At 41.5% G+C, this 19,998-nt stretch overlaps 2 protein-coding genes across 2 annotated transcripts; one reads left to right on the top strand and one right to left on the bottom strand.

Moving 5' to 3' along the window:
* Nucleotides 1-971: 971 nt before the first annotated feature.
* LOC139754430 (uncharacterized) lies at nucleotides 972-1,609 on the top strand. The gene has a single exon (XM_071671707.1). It carries the CDS (start codon nucleotides 1,010-1,012, stop codon nucleotides 1,607-1,609), a length of 600 nt encoding a protein of 199 aa, XP_071527808.1. The 5' UTR covers nucleotides 972-1,009.
* Nucleotides 1,610-18,835: 17,226 nt separating this feature from the next.
* LOC139754429 (uncharacterized) lies at nucleotides 18,836-19,545 on the bottom strand. Its single transcript, XM_071671706.1, has 2 exons — nucleotides 19,123-19,545; nucleotides 18,836-18,982 (listed from the first exon to the last, which is right to left on the bottom strand). The coding sequence occupies exons 1-2, from the start codon at nucleotides 19,543-19,545 to the stop codon at nucleotides 18,836-18,838; spliced, it is 570 nt and encodes a 189-aa protein (XP_071527807.1).
* Nucleotides 19,546-19,998: the final 453 nt, after the last annotated feature.

The following is a 19,998-nucleotide window of genomic DNA, read 5'->3' as shown; positions in this document are numbered from 1 at the left end:
GATGATACAGCGCTGGTGGCTGATTCATGTGAGAAACTGCAGAAGCTGGTGACTGAGTTTGGTAAAGTGTGTGAAAGAAGAAAGTTAAGAGTAAATGTGAATAAGAGTAAGGTTATTAGGTACAGTAGGGTTGAGGGTCAATTCAATTGGGAGGTGAGTTTGAATGGAGAAAAACTGGAGGAAGTGAAGTGTGTTAGATATCTGGGAGTGGATCTGGCAGCGGATGGAAACATGGAAGCGGAAGTGGATCATAGGGTGGGGGAGGGGGCGAAAATTCTGGGAGCCTTGAATAATGTGTGGAAGTCGAGAACATTATCTCGGAAAGCTAAAATGGGTATGTTTGAAGGAATAGTGGTTCCAACAATGTTGTATGGTTGCGAGGCGTGGACTATGGATAGAGTTGTGCGCAGGAGGATGGATGTGCTGGAAATGAGATGTTTGAGGACAATGTGTGGTGTGAGGTGGTTTGATCAAGTAAGTAACGTAAGGGTAAGAGAGATGTGTGGAAATAAAAAGAGCGTGGTTGAGAGAGCAGAAGAGGGTGTTTTGAAATGGTTTGGTCACATGGAGAGAATGAGTGAGGAAAGATTGACCAAGAGGATATATGTGTCGGAGGTGGAGGGAACGAGGAGAAGAGGGAGACCAAATTGGAGATGGAAAGATGGAGTGAAAAAGATTTTGTGTGATCGGGGCCTGAACATGCAGGAGGGTGAAAGGAGGGCAAAGAATAGAGTGAATTGGAGCGATGAGGTATACCGGGGTTGACGTGCTGTCAGTGGATTGAATCAAGGCATGTGTATGGGGGTGGGTTGGGCCATTTCTTTCGTCTGTTTCCTTGCGCTACCTCGCAAACGCGGGAGACAGCGACAAAGCAAAAAAAAAAAAAAAAAATATATATATATATATATATATATATATATATATATATATATATATATATATATGTATATATATATATATATGTATTGGCACTTACTTATGCAACGCTTCGTTTTACCTGGTCGACTCTATGCGGGAGATGAACTGGAGAGCAGACAGACAGGATAAGTCTGAGTACCATTTGGAGTACGACGGGGATCGTGATCTGTTAGACTACCACCTTGAGGACATCACTGTTCTCTCTGAGGCTAAGTACGTGACTGTAACACTCCATCTGACGGGTCACTTCGACTACCACCTGCTCAACAGCTTCGCCCCGAGTGCTCTCATGTTCGTCATCTGCTACTCCACGCTGTTCTTCCCCGTCACTAACTTCAACGAGAGAATCATGGTATCGCTCACGGCCATGTTGGTGTTGGCTGGGCTCTTCGCCCAGGCCACGAACAACTACATCAAGACGCCCTACTTCAAACTTCTGGACATCTGGTACGCCACACTCATCATGTTCTGCTTCTTCGTCGTCATTGCAAACGCTGTGGTCAACTCGCTGTTCCTCAACACGTCCATTTTCTACAAAACTCTCATCCATCCACGCCATTCGTTCGAGACAGAGAAAGATAAAGTTTCAAAGAATGCTCTCAGGTGTAATACTATTTGCAAGATTGTTCTCATGTGTCTCTTTATCTTTCTCATAATACTGTACGAATTGTTTGGAGCTGGAGTCATTTAATTGAAAGATACCTATCATTCAAAGATCGTAAGACTTGAACTAATGATTAACGAGAAAATTCATAATTAAAAAAATCATTTTGGTTTTCTCGGGAGTAAAATTCCCTCTCCCGATATCGAAACAAGTAACTAATATGTATATATATATATATATATATATATATATATATATATATATATATATATATATATATATATATATGTTTTCCCTGGGGATAGGGGATTAAGAATACTTCCCACGTATTCCCTGCGTGTCGTAGAAGGCGACTAAAAGGGGAGGGAGCGGGGGGCTGGAAATCCTCCCCTCTCGTTTTTTTTTTTTAATTTTCCAAAAGAAGGAACAGAGGGGGCCAGGTGAGGGTATTCCAAAAAAGGCCCAGTCCTCTGTTCCTAACGCTACCTCGCTAACGCGGGAAATGGCGAATAGTTTGAAAGAAAGAAAAGAAAAGATATATATATGTATGATTCCTGGGGATAGGGGAGAAAGAATACTTCCCACGTATTCCCTGCGTGTCGTAGAAGTCGACTAAAAGGGGAGGGAGCGGGGGGCTGGAAATCCTCCCCTCTCATTATCTTTTTTTTTTTTTTAATTTTCCAAAAGAAGGAACAGAGAAGGGGGCCAGGTGAGGATATTCCCTCAAAGGCCCAGTTCTCTGTTCTTAACGCTACCTCGCTAACGCGGGAAATGGCGAATAGTTTGAAAGAAAAAAGAAAAAGATATATATATATATATATATATATATATATATATATATATATATATATATATATATATATATACATATATATATATATATATATATATATACATATATATATATATATACGTATTCCTCGCGTGTCGTAGAAAGCGACTAGAGGGGACGGGAGCGGGGGGCCGGAAATCCTCCCCTCCTTGTATTAACTTTCTAAAATGGGAAACAGAAGAAGGAGTCACGCGGGGAGTGATCATCCTCCTCGAAGGCTCAGAGTGGGGTGCCTAAATGTGTGTGGATGTAACAAAGATGTGAAAAAAGGAGAGATAGGTAGTATGTTTGAGGAAAGGGACCTGGATGTTTTGGCTCTGAGTGAAACGAAGCTCAAGGGTAAAGGGGAAGAGTGGTTTGGAAATGTCTGGGGAGTGAAGTCAGGGGTTAGTGAGAGGACAAGAGCAAGGGAAGGAGTAGCAATACTCCTGAAACAGGAGTTGTGGGAGTATGTGATAGAATGTAAGAAAGTAAATTCTCGATTAATATGGGTAAAATTGAAAGTTGATGGAGAGAGGTGGGTGATTATTGGTGCATATGCACCTGGGCATGAGAAGAAAGATCATGAGAGGCAAGTGTTTTGGGAGCAGCTAAATGAGTGTGTTAGCGGTTTTGATGCACGAGACCGGGTTATAGTGATGGGTGATTTGAATGCAAAGGTGAGTAATGTGGCAGTTGAGGGAATAATTGGTATGCATGGGGTGTTCAGTGTTGTAAATGGAAATGGTGAAGAGCTTGTAGATTTATGTGCTGAAAAAGGACTGATGATTGGGAATACCTGGTTTAAAAAGCGAGATATACATAAGTATACTTATGTAAGTAGGAGAGATGGCCAGAGAGCGTTATTGGATTACGTGTTAATTGACAGGCGTGCGAAAGAGAGACTTTTGGATGTTAATGTGCTGAGAGGTGCAACTGGAGGGATGTCTGATCATTATCTTGTGGAGGCTAAGGTGAAGATTAGTATAGGTTTTCAGAAAAGAGGAGTGAATGTTGGGGTGAAGAAGGTGGTGAGAGTAAGTGAGCTTGGGAAGGAGACCTGTGTGGAGAAGTACCAGGAGAGACTGTGTACAGAATGGAAAAAGGTGAGAACAATGGAAGTAAGGGGAGTGGGGGAGGAATGGGATGTATTTAGGGAATCAGTGATGGATTGCGCAAAAGATGCTTGTGGCATGAGAAGAGTGGGAGGTGGGCTGTTTAGAAAGGGTAGTGAGTGGTGGGATGAAGAAGTAAGAGTATTAGTGAAAGAGAAGAGAGAGGCATTTGGACGATTTTTGCAGGGAAAAAATGCAATTGAGTGGGAGAAGTATAAAAGAAAGAGACAGGAGGTCAAGAGAAAGGTGCAAGAGGTGAAAAAGAGGGCAAATGAGAGTTGGGGTGAGAGACTATCAGTAAATTTTAGGGAGAATAAAAAGATGCTCTGGAAGGAGGTAAATAGGGTGCGTAAGACAAGGGAGCAAATGGGAACTTCAGTGAAGGGCGTAAATGGGGAGGTGATAACAAGTAGCGGTGATGTGAGAAGGAGATGGAATGAGTATTTTGAAGGTTTGTTGAATGTGTCTGATGACAGAGTGGCAGATATAGGGTGTTTTGGTCGAGGTGGTGTGCAAAGTGAGAGGGTTAGGGAAAATGATTTGGTAAACAGAGAAGAGGTAGTAAAAGCTTTGCAGAAGATGAAAGCCGGCAAGGCAGCAGGTTTGGATGGTATTGCAGTAGAATTTATTAAAAAAGGGGGTGACTGTATTGTTGACTGGTTGGTAAGGTTATTTAATGTATGTATGACTCATGGTGAGGTGCCTGAGGATTGGCGGAATGCGTGCATAGTGCCATTGTACAAAGGCAAAGGGGATAAGAGTGAGTGCTCAAATTACAGAGGTATAAGTTTGTTGAGTATTCCTGGTAAATTATATGGGAGGGTATTGATTGAGAGGGTGAAGGCATGTACAGAGCATCAGATTGGGGAAGAGCAGTGCGGTTTCAGAAGTGGTAGAGGATGTGTGGATCAGGTGTTTGCTTTGAAGAATGTATGTGAGAAATACTTAGAAAAGCAAATGGATTTGTATGTAGCATTTATGGATCTGGAGAAGGCATATGATAGAGTTGATAGGGATGCTCTGTGGAAGGTATTAAGAATATATGGTATGGGAGGCAAGTTGTTGGAAGCAGTGAAAAGTTTTTATCGAGGATGTAAGGCATGTGTACGTGTAGGAAGAGAGGAAAGTGATTGGTTCTCAGTGAATGTAGGTTTGCGGCAGGGGTGTGTGATGTCTCCATGGTTGTTTAATTTGTTTATGGATGGGGTTGTAAGGGAGGTAAATGCAAGAGTCCTGGAAAGAGGGGCAAGTATGAAGTCTGTTGGGGATGAGAGAGCTTGGGAAGTGAGTCAGTTGCTGTTCGCTGATGATACAGCGCTGGTGGCTGATTCATGTGAGAAACTGCAGAAGCTGGTGACTGAGTTTGGTAAAGTGTGTGGAAGAAGAAAGTTGAGAGTAAATGTGAATAAGAGCAAGGTTATTAGGTACAGTAGGGGTGAGGGTCAAGTCAATTGGGAGGTGAGTTTGAATGGAGAAAAACTGGAGGAAGTGAAGTGTTTTAGATATCTGGGAGTGGATCTGTCAGCGGATGGAACCATGGAAGCGGAAGTGGATCATAGGGTGGGGGAGGGGGCGAAAATTTTGGGAGCCTTGAAAAATGTGTGGAAGTCGAGAACATTATCACGGAAAGCAAAAATGGGTATGTTTGAGGGAATAGTGGTTCCAACAATGTTGTATGGTTGCGAGGCGTGGGCTATGGATAGAGTTGTGCGCAGGAGGATGGATGTGCTGGAAATGAGATGTTTGAGGACAATGTGTGGTGTGAGGTGGTTTGATCGAGTAAGTAACGTAAGGGTAAGAGAGATGTGTGGAAATAAAAAGAGCGTGGTTGAGAGAGCAGAAGAGGGTGTTTTGAAATGGTTTGGGCACATGGAGAGAATGAGTGAGGAGAGATTAACCAAGAGGATATATGTGTCGGAGGTGGAGGGAACGAGGAGAAGAGGGAGACCAAATTGGAGGTGGAAAGATGGAGTGAAAAAGATTTTGTGTGATCGGGGCCTGAACATGCAGGAGGGTGAAAGGAGGGCAAGAAATAGAGTGAATTGGAGTCATGTGGTATACAGGGGTTGACGTGCTGTCAGTGGATTGAAGCAAGGCATGTGAAGCGTCTGGGGTAAACCATGGAAAGCTGTGTAGGTATGTATATTTGCGTGTGTGGACGTGTGTATGTACATGTGTATGGGGGGGGGGGGGCCATTTCTTTCGTCTGTTTCCTTGCGCTACCTCGCAAACGCGGGAGACAGCGACAAAGTATAAAAAAAAAAAAAAAAAAAAAAATATATATATATATATATATATATATATATATATATCCATAAAATAAAATATGGATGGGGTTGTTAGGGAGGTGAATGAAAGGGTTTTGGAAAGAGGGGCAAGTATGAAGTCTGTTGGGGATGAGAGAGCTTGGGAAGTGAGTCAGTTGTTGTTCGCTGATGATACAGCGCTGGTGGCTGATTCATTTGAGAAACTGCAGAAGCTGGTGACTGAGTTTGGTAAAGTGTGTGAAAGAAGAAAGTTCAGAGTAAATGTGAATAAGAGCAAAGTTATTACGTACAGTAGGGTTGAGGGTCAAGTCAATTGGGAGGTAAGTTTGAATGGAGAAAAACTGGAGGAAGTGAAGTGTTTTAGATATCTGGGAGTGGATTTGGCAGCAGATGGAACCATGGAAGCGGAAGTGGATCATAGGGTGGGGGAGGGGGCGAAAATCCTGGAAGCCTTGAAGAATGTGTGGAAGTCGAGAACATTATCTCGGAAAGCAAAAACGTGTATGTTTGAAGGAATAGTGGTTCCAACAATGTTTTATGGTTGAGAGGCGTGGGCTATGGATAGAGTTGTGCGCAGGAGGATGGATGTGCTGGAAATGAGATGTTTGAGGACAATGTGTGGTGTGAGGTGGTTTGATCGAGTAAGTAACGTAAGGGTAAGAGAGATGTGTGGAAATAAAAAGAGCGTGGTTGAGAGAGCAGTTGAGGGTGTTTTGAAATGGTTTGGGCACATGGAGAGAATGAGTGAGGAAAGATTGACCAAGAGGATATATGTTTCGGAGGTGGAGGGAACGAGGAGAAGAGGGAGACCAAATTGGAGGTGGAAAGATGAAGTGAAAAAGATTTTGTGTGATCGGGGCCTGAACATGCAGGAGAGTGAAAGGAGGGCAGGGAATAGAGTGAATTGGATCGATGTGGTATACCGGGGTTGACGTGCTGTCAGTGGATTGAATCAGGGCATGTGAAGCGTCTGGGGTAAACCATGGAAAGCTGTGTAGGTATGTATATTTGCGTGTGTGGACGTATGTATATACATGTGTATGGGGGTGGGTTGGGCCATTTCTTTCGTCTGTTTCCTTGCGCTACCTCGCCAACGCGGGAGACAGCGATAAAGCAAAAAAAAAATATATATATATATATATATATATATATATATATATATATATATATATATCCCCTAATACTGGGAATAGGGGAGAAAGAATACTTGACACGCATTCCTCACGTGTCGAGGAAGGCGACTAAAGGGGACAGGAGTAGGGGGCTAGAAACATTCCCCTCCTTGTATTTCAAATTTCTAAAAGGGAAACAGAAGAAGGAGTCACGCGGGGAATGCGCATCCTCCTCGAAGGCTCAGACTCGGGTGTCTAAATGTGTGTGGATGTAACCAAGATGAGAAAAAAGGATAGATAGGTAGTATGTTTGAGGAAAGGAACCTGGATGTTTTGGCTCTGAGTGAAACGAAGCTCAAGGATAAAGGGGAAGAGTGGTTTGGGAAAATCTTGGGAGTAAAGTCAGGGGTTATGAGGGGAAAATAGAACGGGAAGGAGTAGCACTATTCCTGAAACAGAAGTGGTGTGAGTATGTAATAGAGTGTAAGAAAGTAAACTCTAGATTGATATGGGTAAAACTGAAAGTTGATGAAGAGAGATGGGTGATTATTGGTGCATATGCACCTGGGCATGAGAAGAAAGATCATGAGCGGCAAGTGTTTTGGGAGCAGCTTAATGAGTGTGTTAGTGGTTTTGATGCACGAGACCGGGTTATAGTGATGGGTGACTTGAATGCAAAGGTGAGTAATGAGACAGTTGAGGGAATAATTGGTATACATGGGGTGTTCAGCGTTGTAAATGGAATTGGTGAAGAGCTTGTAGATTTATGTGCTGAAAAAGGACTGGTGATTGGGAATACCTGGTTTAAAAGGAGAGATATACATAAGTATACGTATGTAAGTAGGAGAGATGGCCTGAGAGCGTTATTGGATTACGTGTTAATTGATACGCGTGGGAAAGAGAGACTTTTGGATGTGAATATGCTGAGAGGTGCAACTGGAGGGATGACTGATCATTATCTTGTGGAGGAGAAGGTGAAGATTTGTAGAGGTTTTCAGAAAAGAAGAGAGAATGTTGGGGTGAAGAGAGTGGTTAGAGTAAGTGAGCTTGGGAAGGAGACTTGTGTGAGGAAGTACCAGGAGAGACAGAATACAGAATGGAAAAAAGGTGATTATAAAGGAAGTAAGGGGAGTGGGGGAGGAATGGGATGTATTTAGGGAAGCAGTGATGGCTTGCGCAAAAGATGCTTGTGGCATGAAAAGCATGGGAGGTAGGCAGATTAAAAAGGGTAGTGAGTGGTGGGATGAAGAAGTAAGATTATTAGTGAAAGAGAAGAGAGAGGCATTTGAACGATTTTTGCAGGGAAATAATGCAAATGAGTGGGAGATGTATAAAAGAAAAGGGCATGAGGTCAAGAGAAAGGTGCAAGAGGTGAAAAAGAGGGCAAATGAAAATTGGGGTGAGAGGGTATCATTAAATTTTAGGGAGAATAAAAAGATGTTTTGGAAGGAGGTAAATAAAGTGAGTAAGACAAGGGAACAAATGGGGACTTCAGTGAAGGGGGCTAATGGGGAGGTGAAAACAAGTAGTGGTGATGTGAGAAGGAGATGGAGTGAGTATTTTGAAGGTTTGTTGAATGTGTTTGATGATAGAGTGGCAGATATAGGGTGTTTTGGTCGAGGTGGTGTGCAAAGTGAGAGGGTTAGGGAAAATGATTTGGTAAACAGAGAAGAGGTAGTAAAAGCTTTGCAGAAGATGAAAGCCGGCAAAGAAGCGGGGTTGGATGGTATTGCAGTGGAATTTATTAAAAAAGGGGGTGACTGTATTGTTGACTGGTTGGTAGGGTTATTTAATGTATGTATGATTCATGGTGAGGTTCCTGAGGATTTGCGGAATGCTTTCATAGTGCCATTGTACAAAGGCAAACGGGATAAGAGTGAGTGCTCAAATTACAGAGGTATAAGCTTGTTGAGTATTCCTGGTAAATTATATGGGAGGGTATTGGTTGAGAGGGTGAAGACATGTACAGAGCAACAGATTGGGTAAGAGCAGTGTGGTTTCAGAAGTGGTAAAGGATGTGTGGATCAAGTATTTGCTTTGAAGAATGTGTGAAATACTTAGAAAAGCAAAAGATGGAGTGAAAAAGATTTTGTGTGATCGGGGCCTGAACATACAGGAGAGTGAAAGGAGGGCAAGGAATAGAGTGAATTGGAGCGATGTGGTATACCGGGGTTGACGTGCTGTCAGTGGATTGAATCAAGGCATGTGAAGCGTCTGGGGTAAACCATGGAAAGCTGTGTAGGTATGTATATTTGCGTGTGTGGACGTATGTATGTGCATGTGTGTGGGGGTGGGTTGGGCCATTTCTTTCGTCTGTTTCCTTGCGCTACCTCGCAAACGCGGGGGACAGCGACAAAGCAAAAAAAAAAAAAATATATATATATATATATACATATATATATATATATACATATATATATATATATATATATATATATATATATATATATATATAGATATAGATATAGATATAAATATATAGGCAGCGCAAGGAAACAGACGAAAGAATGGCCCAACCCACCCACATACACATGTATATACATACACGTCCACACACGCAAACATACATATCTATACATCTCAACGTATATATATATATATATATATATATATATATATATATATATATATATATATATATATATATATATATATATATATCAGATTGTGGAAGAGCAGTGTGGTTTCAGAAGTGGTAGAGGATGTGTGGATCAGGTGTTTCCTTTGAAGAATGTATTTTGTATTTGTATATACATACAAATGGATTTGTATGTATTCCTGGTAAATTATATGGGAGGGTATTGGTTGAGAGGGTGAAGACATGTACAGAGCAACAGATTGGGTAAGAGCAGTGTGGTTTAAGAAGTGGTAAAGGATGTGTGGATCAAGTATTTGCTTTGAAGAATGTGAGAAATACTTAGAAAAGCAAATGGATTTGTATATGGCATTTATGGATCTGGAGAAGGCATATGATAGAGTTGACAGAGATGCTCTGTGGAAGGTATTAAGAATATATGGTGTGGGAGGCAAGTTGTTAGAAGCAGTGAAAAGTTTTTATCGAGGATGTAAGGCATGTGTACGTGTAGGAAGAGAGGAAAGTGATTGGTTCTCAGTGAATGTAGGTTTGAAGCAGGGGTGTGTGATGTCTCCATGGTTGTTTAATTTGTTTATGGATGGGGTTGTTAGGTAGGTGTATGCAAGAGTATTGGAAAGAGGGGCAAGTATGCAGTCTGTTAGGGATGAGAGAGCTTAGGAAGTGATTCAGTTGTTGTGATAAACTGCAAAAGCTGGTGACTGAGTTTGGTAAAGTGTGTGAAAGAAGAAAGTTAAGAGTAAGTGTGAATAAGAGCATGGTTATTAGGTACAGTAGGGTTGAGGGTCAAGTCAATTGGGAGGTAAGTTTGAATGGAGAAAAACTGGAGGAAGTAAAGTGTTTTAGATATCTGGGAGTGGATCTGGCAGCGGATGGAACCAAGGAAGCGGAAGTGAATCATAGTGTGGGGGAGGGGGCGAAAATCCTAGAAGCCTTGAAGAATGTGTGGAAGTCGAGAACATTATCTCGGAAAGCAAAAATGGGTATGTTTGAAGGAATAGTGGTTCCAACAATGTTGTATGGTTGCGAGGCGTGGGCTATGGATAGAGTTGTGCGCAGGAGGGTGGATGTGCTGGAAATGAGATGTTTGAGGACAATATGTGGTGTGAGGTGGTTTGATCGAGTAAGTAATGTAACGGTAAGAGAGATGTATGGAAATAAAAAGAGCGTGGTTGAGAGAGCAGAAGAGGTTGTTTTGAAATGGTTTGGGCACATGGAGAGAATGAGTGAGGAAAGATTGACCAAGAGGATATATGTGTCGGAGGTGAAGGGAACGAGGAGAAGTGGGAGACCAAATTGAAGGTGGAAAGATGGAGTGAAAAAGATTTTGAGTGATCGGGGCCTGAATATGCAGGAGGGTGAAAGACGGGCAAGGAATAGAGTGAATTGGATCGATGTGGTATACCGGGGTCGACGTGCTGTCAAAGGATTGAATCAGGGCATGTGAAGCGTCTGGGGTAAACCATGGGAAGTTTTGTGGGGCCTGGATGTGGAAAGGGAGCTGTGATTTCGGGCTTTATTGCATGACAGCTAGAGACTGAATGTGAACGAATGTGGCCTTTGTTGTCTTTTCCTAGCGCTACCTCGCATACTTCAGGGGGAAGGGGGATGTTATTCCGTGTGTGGCGAGGTGGCGATGGGAATGAATAAAGCAGACAGTGTGAATTGTGTGCATGTGTATATATGTATGTGTCTGTGTGTGTATATATATGTGTACATTGAGATGTATGGGTATATATATTTGCGTGTGTGGACGTGTGTGTATACACATGTGTATGGAGGTGGGTTGGGCCATTTCTTTCGTCTGTTTCCTTGCGCTACCTCGGAAACGCGGGAAACAGCGACAAAGCAAATAAAAAAAGACTATATATATATATATATATATATATATATATATATATATATATATATATATATATATACATAGAAAAGTGTGGTTGAGAGAGCAGGTGTGTTGAAATGGTTTGGACACATGGAGAGAATGAGAGGAAAGACTGCCAAAAAAGATATACGTGTCAGAGGTGAAGGTAACAAGGGAAAGCAGAAGACCAAACTGGCGGTGGAAGGACTGTGTGAAAAAGATTTTGAGTGATCGATCTTGGCCTAACATACAGAATGGTTAGAGGCGTGCAAATAATATAGTCACTCGGAACGATGTGGTATACCAGGGTCAACGTGCTGTCAATGGAATGAGCCAGGGGATGCGAAGCACCATTTCCCATGTTAGCAAGGCAGCGCCAAGAACAGAGGACTGAGCCCAAAAGGGAATATCCCGACCTGGCCCCCTTCTCTATTACATATTTTGGAAAAATCAAAAAATGGGTGGGGAGGATTTCCAACCCACCACTCTCTCCCCTCTTAGTCGCCTCCTGTGACATCTGCAAGATTCAACAAGATACAAAAATTCTTCAGAAAGAAAAAACAAACTTCTGGTAATCTATCCACACTGTCAAAAAATTAATGAAATTATAGGTAAACTGCAAGAAAATATTACAGTTATGGCTAACAAAAAGCAAAGCTCTCAGCACCTACCATCAGTTTCTCATTGTGACCTTTACCATTACTTTAGACTTTTTTGATGAACCAGAATTACTATCTATCTCACTATCTAAGGTGCAAGTATAAAGTAGACTAATGTATACATACATATATATATATATATATATATATATATATATATATATATATATATATATATATATATATATATATATATGTATATATATATATATATATATATATATATATATATATATATATATATATATATGTATACATGTAGATATACATAAGTATACGTATGTAAGTAGGAGAGATGGCCAGGGAGCGTTATTGGATTACATGTTAATTGACAGGCGCGCGAAAGAGAGACTTTTGGATGTTAATGTGCTGAGAGGTGCAACTGGAAGGATGTCTGATCATTATCTTGTGGAGGCGAGGGTGAAGATTTGTATGGGCTTTCAGAAAAGAAGGGTGAATGTTGGGGTGAGGAGGGTGGTGAGAGTAAGTGAGCTTGGGAAGGAGACTTGTGTGAGGAAGTACCAGGAGGGACTGAGTACAGAATGGATAAAGGTGAGAACAAAGGAGTTAAGGGGAGTGGGGGAGGAATGGGATATATTTAGGGAAGCAGTGATGGCTTGCAAAAAGATTCTTGTGGCATGAGAAGCGTGGGAGGTGGGTTGATTAGAAAGAGTAGTGAGTGGTGGGATGAAGAAGTAAGATTATTAGTGAAAGAGAAGAGAGAGGCATTTGGACGATTTTTGCAGGGAAAAAATGCAAATGAGTGGGAGATGTATAAAAGAAAGAGACAGGAGGTCAAGAGAAAGGTGCAAGAGGTGAAAAAGAGGGCAAATGAGAGTTGGGGTGAGAGAGTATCATTAAAGTTTAGGGAGAATAAAAAGATGTTCTGGAAGGAGGTAAATAAAGTTCGTAAGACAAGGGAGCAAATGGGAACTTCAGTGAAGGGGGCTAATGGGGAAGTGATAACAGGTAGTGGTGATGTGAGAAAGAGATGGAGTGAGTATTTTGAAGGTTTGTTGAATGTGTTTGATGATAGAGTGGCAGATATAGGGTGTTTTGGTCGAGGTGGTGTGCAAAGTGAGAGGGTTAGGGAAAATGATTTGGTAAACAGAGAAGAGGTAGTAAAAGTTTTGCGGAAGATGAAAGCCGGCAAGGTAGCAGGTTTGGATGGTATTGCAGTGGAATTTATCAAAAAAGGTAGTGACTGCATTGTTGACTGGTTGGCAAGGTTATTTAATGTATGTATAATTCATGGTGAGGTGCCTGAGGATTGGCGGAATGCGTGCATAGTGCCACTGTACAAAGGCAAAGGGGATAAGAGTGAGTGCTCAAATTACTGAGGTATAAGTTTGTTGAGTATTCGTGGTGAATTATATGGGAGGGTATTGATTGAGAGGGTGAAGGCATGTACAGAGCATCAGATTGGGGAAGAGGAGTGTGGTTTCAGAAGTGGTAGAGGATGTATGGATCAGGTGTTTGCTTTGAAGAATGTATGTGAGAAATACTTAGAAAAGCAAATGGATTTGTAGGTAGCATTTATGGTTCTGGAGAAGACATATGATAGAGTTGAAAGAGATGCTCTGTGGAAGGTACTAAGAATATATGGTGTAGGAGTCAAGTTGTTAGAATCAGTGAAAAGTTTTTATCGAAGATGTAACGCATGTGTACGTGTAGGAAGAGGGGAAAGTGACTGGTTCTCAGTGAATGTAGGTTTGCGGCAGAGGTGTGTGATGTCTCCATGGTTGTTTAATTTGTTTATGGATGGGGTTGTTAGGGAGGTGAATGCAAGAGTTCTGGAAAGAAGGGCAAGTATGCAGTCTATTGGGGACGAGAGAGCTTGGGAAGTGAGGCAGTTGTTGTTCGCTGATGATACAGCGTTGGTGGCTGATTCCTGTGAGAAACTGCAGAAGCTGGTGACTGAGTTTGGTAAAGTGTGTGGAAAAAGAAAGTTGAGAGTAAATGTGAATAAGAGCAAGGTTATTAGGTACAGTAGGGTTGAGGATCAAGTCAATTGGGAGGTAAGTTCGAATGGAGAAAAACTGGAGGAAGTGAAGTGTTTTAGATATCTTTGAGTGGATTTGGCAGCGGATGGAACCATGGAAGCGGCAGTGAATCATAGTGTTGGGGAGGGGGCGATAATTCTGGGAGTCTTGAAGAATGTGTGGAAGTCGAGAACATTATCTCGGAAAGCAAAAATGGGTATGTTTGAAGGAATAGTGTTTCCAACAATGTTGTATGGTTACGAGGCGTGGGCTATGGATAGAGTTGTGCGCAGGAGGGTGGATGTGCTGGAAATGAGATGTTTGAGGACAATATGTGGTGTGAGGTGGTTTGATCGAGTAAGTAATAATAGGGTAAGCGAGATGTGTGGTAACAAAAAGAGTGTGGTTGAGAGAGCAGAAGAGGGTGTTTTGAAATGGTTTGGTCACATGGAGAAAATGAGTAAGGAAAGATTGACCAAGAGTATATATGTGTCACAGGTGGAGGTGACGAGAAGTGGGAGACCAAATTAGAGGTGGAAAGATGGAGTGAAAAAGATTTTCAGTGATCGGGTCCTGAACATGCAGGAGGGTGAAAGGTGTGCAAGGAATAGAGTGAATTGGAACGATGTGGTATAGCGGGGTGGACTTGCAGTCAATGGATTGAACCAGGGCATGTGAAGCGTCTGGGGTAAACCATGGAAAGTTCTGTGGGGCCTGGATGTGGAAAGGAAGCTGTGGTTTCGGTGCATTATCACATGACAGCTAGAGACTGAGTGTGAACGAATGGGGCCTTTGTTGTCTTTTCCTAGCGCTACTTCGCAGACATGAGGGGGGAGGGGGTTGTTATTCCGTGTGTTGCGAGGTGGCGATGGGAATGAATAAAGGCAGACAGTATGAATTATGCACATGCGTATATATGTATATATTTGTGTTTGTGTATATATATATATATATATATATATATATATATATATATATATATATATATATATATATATATATATATATATATATATATATATATATATATATATATATATATATATATATATATATATTTATATATATATATATATATATATATATATATATATATATATATATATATATATATATATATTTTTTTTTTTTTTTGCCTCTGCCTCCCGCGTTTGCGAGGTAGCGCAAGGAAACAGACGAAAGAAATGGCCCAACCCACCCCCATACACATATATATACATACGTCCACACACGCAAATATACATACCTACACAGCTTTCCATGGTTTACCCCAGACGCTTCACATGCCTTGATTCAATCCACTGACAGCACGTCAACCCCGGTATACCACATCGCTCCAATTCACTCTATCCCTTGCCCTCCTTTCACCCTCCTGCATGTTCAGGCCCCGATCACACAAAATCTTTTTCACTCCATCTTTCCACCTCCAATTTGGTCTCTCTCTTCTCCTCGTTCCCTCCACCTCCGACACATATATCCTCTTGATCAATCTTTCCTCACTGATTCTCTCCATGTGCCCAAACCATATCAAAACACCCTCTTCTGCTCTCTCAACCACGCTCTTTTTATTTCCACACATCTCTCTTACCCTTACGTTACTTACTCGATGAAACCACCTCACACCACTCATTGTCCTCAAACATCTCATTTCCAGCACATCCATCCTCCTGCGCACAACTCTATCAATAGCCCACGCCTCGCAACCATACAACATTGTTGGAACCACTATTCCTTCAAACATACCCATTTTTGCTTTCCGAGATAATGTTCTCGACTTCCACACATTCTTCAAGGCTCCCAGAATTTTCGCCCCTCCCCCACCCTATGATTCACTTCCGCTTCCATGGTTCCATCCGCTGCCAGATCCACTCCCAGATATCTAAAGCACTTCACTTCCTCCAGTTTTTCTCCATTCAAACTCACCTCCCAATTGACTTGACCCTCAACCCTACTGTACCTAATAACCTTGCTCTTATTCACATTTACTCTTAACTTTCTTCTTTCACACACTTTACCAAACTCAGTCACCAGCTTCTGCAGTTTCTCACATGAATCAGCCACCAGCGCTGTATCATCAGCGAACAGCAACTGACTCACTTCCCAAGCTCTCTCATCCCCAACAGACTTTATACTTGCCCCTCTTTCCAAAACTCTTGCATTCACCTCCCTAACAACCCCATCCATAAACAAATTAAACAACCATGGAGACATCACACACCCCTGCCGCAAACCTACATTCACTGAAAACGAATCACTTTCCTTTCTTCCTACACGTACACATGCCTTACATCCTCGATAAAAATTTTTCACTGCTTCTATATATATATATATATATATATATATATATATATATATATATATATATATATATATATATCCATAGCCCACGCCTCGCAACCATACAACATTGTTGGAACCACTATTCCTTCAAACATACCCATTTTTGCTTTCCGAGATAATGTTCTCGACTTCCACACATTCTTCAAGGCTCCCAGAATTTTCGCCCCCTCCCCTACCCTATGATCCACTTCCGCTTCCATGGTTCCATCCGTTGCCAGATCCACTCCCAGATATCTAAAACACTTCACTTCCTCCAGTTTTTCTCCATTCAAACTCACCTCCCAATTGACTTGACCTTCAACCCTACTGTACCTAATAACCTTGCTCTTATTCACATTAACTCTTAACTTTCTTCTTTCACACACTTTACCAAACTCAGTCACCAGCTTCTGCAGTTTCTCACATGAATCAGCCACCAGCGCTGTATCATCAGCGAACAACAACTGACTCACTTCCCAAGCTCTCATCCCCAACAGACTTCATACTTGCCCCTCTTTCCAAAACTCTTGCATTCACCTCCCTAACCACCCCATCCATAAACAAATTAAACAACCATGGAGACATCACACACCCCTGCCGCAAACCTACATTCACTGAGAACCAATCACTTTCCTCTCTTCCTACACGTACACATGCCTTTCATCCTCGATAAAAACTTTTCACTGCTTCTAACAACTTGCCTCCCACGCCATATATTCTTAATACCTTCCACAGAGCATCTCTATCAACTCTATCATATATATATATATATATATATATATATATATATATATATATATATATATATATATATATATATATATATATATATATATATATATATACATATATATATATATATATATATATATATATATATATATATATATATATATTTATATATATATATATATATATATATATATATATATATATATATATATATATATATATATATATATATATATATATATATATATATATATATGTAAACATGTAAATATTCATACTTGCTTGCGTTCATCCATTCCATGTCGCTACCCCGTACCACAGGAAACATCATCGCTATCCCCTGCTGCATCGCGGTAGCGCTTGGAAAAATTATCAGTGTATTCTGGTATTTTCCATGTTAGCTCTGTTTCCCTTCTCTCAAAGTTCCTCATGGTGTGTGTGTAGTCATCCTTGATTGTGTTGACTGAATGCGCCTGAGGACAAAAATGTGTTGGTCCAGGCACGTGGTTGTAGGTCACGCCATGGCCACGGTTTTGACAGGCACAAGCAGAGTCGAGGTTCCCGTCCCTCCTTGTTCGTCAGGTCACGAGCATGGTGTTCTGTAGGGCCAGCGACGTCTGCTGCCATGCCTTTGATGTTTTGAGGGCTAGGGTGGGATGTGGGAGATGTGGAAGATGTTGCCGGAGGAGAGGAGGATGGGGAGAAGGCTGTAGGCGGGAACCATGAATCATTGAGGTGGAGAGGTCACGTCCCGACCTACAGGGTGACGATCCAGAAGCTAGTGTGGTGCTGAGGACGTGTGTGAGGCCTATAGTGGGAGGTGTTGAGTGACGGCTGGTGCCGTGTGAGGCAGCGGCAGAGCAATTGTTGCCGGGATGGTAGTGGTTGGTAGTTGTGTTGATGAAACGATAATAGTAGTGATGATGGTGAGAGACAGATATAGAGTCGGAGCAACAGTGGTGACTGTTAGAGTGGCGTAAGTGGTGGTGAGGGACTTGTGGTGGTGATACGCTGGAAATCCAACCGTAAAAGTCCATTTAGTTCTTTTGAGGCTGTGTGAGAAGTGGAAAAGATCAGAACCTCAGAGACTGCAGGAATGAGAGGAAAAAAGCACGCAGAGGATTCATGTAATTTAGGAGCAAATAATGTCAGTCGTGGATTTGGAAGCGGAATATTCATCAAATGTGTTCTTCAACGTATCCCTGATGCTGCTCTCACCTACTCTGACTGGTAAATCATTCCATTTGTTAACCACCGTTGAAGAAAGTGTACTTTTTCACCTCATTCGAAGGAGAACGTTTGTTCCTGAGTTTGTGTCCAGTACTGCAAATGAATTAAAGACAATCCTAGGCTTGAGCAGCATCTTAGATCAGGAACATCAAAGACTTTTATTATTCTAGATAACTGTATAAAATCATCTCTTAACCTTTTCTTGGGTGTATATGTTTATGTTGATTCGGTTCTCACAGGATCTGTTTCACAGTCCGAGAAGCATCTTGGGCGCTCACTGCTATACTTTTCCTATTGTCTGTGTCTCATCTGTGCAGCATGACCAAAATTAGATATAGATAATCAAGGTAAGGAAGCACATGCCGGTGAATTATAAAGAATGATGACTACATCCTTAGATTTCAGAGCCAAAGCCCAACTAGTGAATCCAAGAATTTTCTTAGCGTTTTGATCTAATTCTGTGCAGTTTACTTGTGTTTAGGTTACCACAGAATATAAAGCCCAAGTCTTTTTCCTCAGTTACCTTGTGTGGCTCAACAGAATTCATAATGTAGTTTATAACTCCATTTCTACAACTGATTTGTAGAATATTTGCACTAATCAAAATCAAGATTAATTTGCCCCTTGTGAGTCTAGTCCATCAGCTTGTCTAGATCACTGTGAAGTTGCAGAGGTTCAGTTTCTGTTGCAGATTTGTTTCCCAGCTTTTTATCGTTTGTGACTCTTGATGGTTTACGACGCAGCCACTGATATAGGTGTGGAAGAGGCCGGTACCAGAACTGATTCCATTGGCACATCACTAGTCATGTCTAACTATTCATAGGTTTGGTCATCATCACTACTCTGTCATCATCACTACTCTGTCATCATCACTATTTTGCCTACGGCCTGTAAACCAGTTTTGTAACCGCCGAATTACAACTCCATCGATACCTTGTGACTTAGCTCTTGCTTGCAACCTGTGATGTGGAACTTTACCAAATGCTTTTTGAACATCTAAATTGATGACATCAGCTGCTTTACTGTCATCATAACTGTGGCTTGTTATCATAAAGGAAATCAGCAGATTTGTCAGCCATGATCGATTTCGTCTAAAATCATGTTGGGAATCGTTTCTCAAGAGGTGGTTCTCTAACTGGTTCACAATCTCATCCCGAATGATATTCTTGTTAAGTTTACGAGCCACAAATGTTGAGTTAATCGGGCAATAATTTTCATGCACTGACATCAATTGCCTGTTTTGAATATCGATGTTAGAATGGCAGACTTCCATTTCTTTGGAATCTGTAACTTTCCCTGTAACAAGCGACTTAATGAAAAGATCGGTGAAGGAATTAAGCATCTTAGTTTTTGCTATTGATTGTCCCATTTAGTGCTGATAGTAAATCTTTAACTTTTCATATCAATGTTGTGGGATGTTGTCCTCATTTAGCCGTAGAACTGGCTCCAGAACATGACCTGCATCTTTATTGGTAAATACAGATAGTGTGGTGGAAATGAAACGCCAGTGTTGTGTTGAGGGGTTGGGTTGATCGTGATGAGGATGACAGTGTAACAGAAAGGTGTGGTAGTGAGACGAGAGAACTGAGAGAATTGAAAAGTAAGTGCTGAAATGGGTCGGACGTAAGGAGAGGGCGAAAGAGGAGAGAATATCTAAGAGGATATACATTTATAAATTGGAGAGAATGAGGTGTGCTAGTTCTGAGTACTTGTGAATAGCTTTTGACAAAAGCCAAGACTCGTGACGTCGTACGCTAACGACAAGAAAATCCAAGTTGGGAGGGTGTGGCAGCCG

The sequence above is a fragment of the Panulirus ornatus genome, chromosome 17, assembly GCF_036320965.1.
Source record: "Panulirus ornatus isolate Po-2019 chromosome 17, ASM3632096v1, whole genome shotgun sequence".
Taxonomy (NCBI): Eukaryota; Metazoa; Arthropoda; class Malacostraca; order Decapoda; family Palinuridae; genus Panulirus; species Panulirus ornatus.
Note: the sequence above shows the minus strand (reverse complement) of the source record. Positions and strands in the feature narration are given on the sequence as shown.

What these genes read in the sequence shown, in the direction of transcription:
- LOC139754430 (XM_071671707.1), top strand. Translation starts at nt 1,010, where the DNA reads ATGCGGGAGATGAACTGGAGAGCAGACAGACAGGATAAGTCTGAGTAC.
- LOC139754429 (XM_071671706.1), bottom strand. Translation starts at nt 19,545, where the DNA reads ATGCTTAATTCCTTCACCGATCTTTTCATTAAGTCGCTTGTTACAGGG. An exon ending in CACAAGGTATCGATGGAGTT is followed by an intron (nt 18,983 to 19,122) that starts GTAATTCGGCGG and finishes CAATGGAATCAG; the next exon opens with TTCTGGTACCGGCCTCTTCC.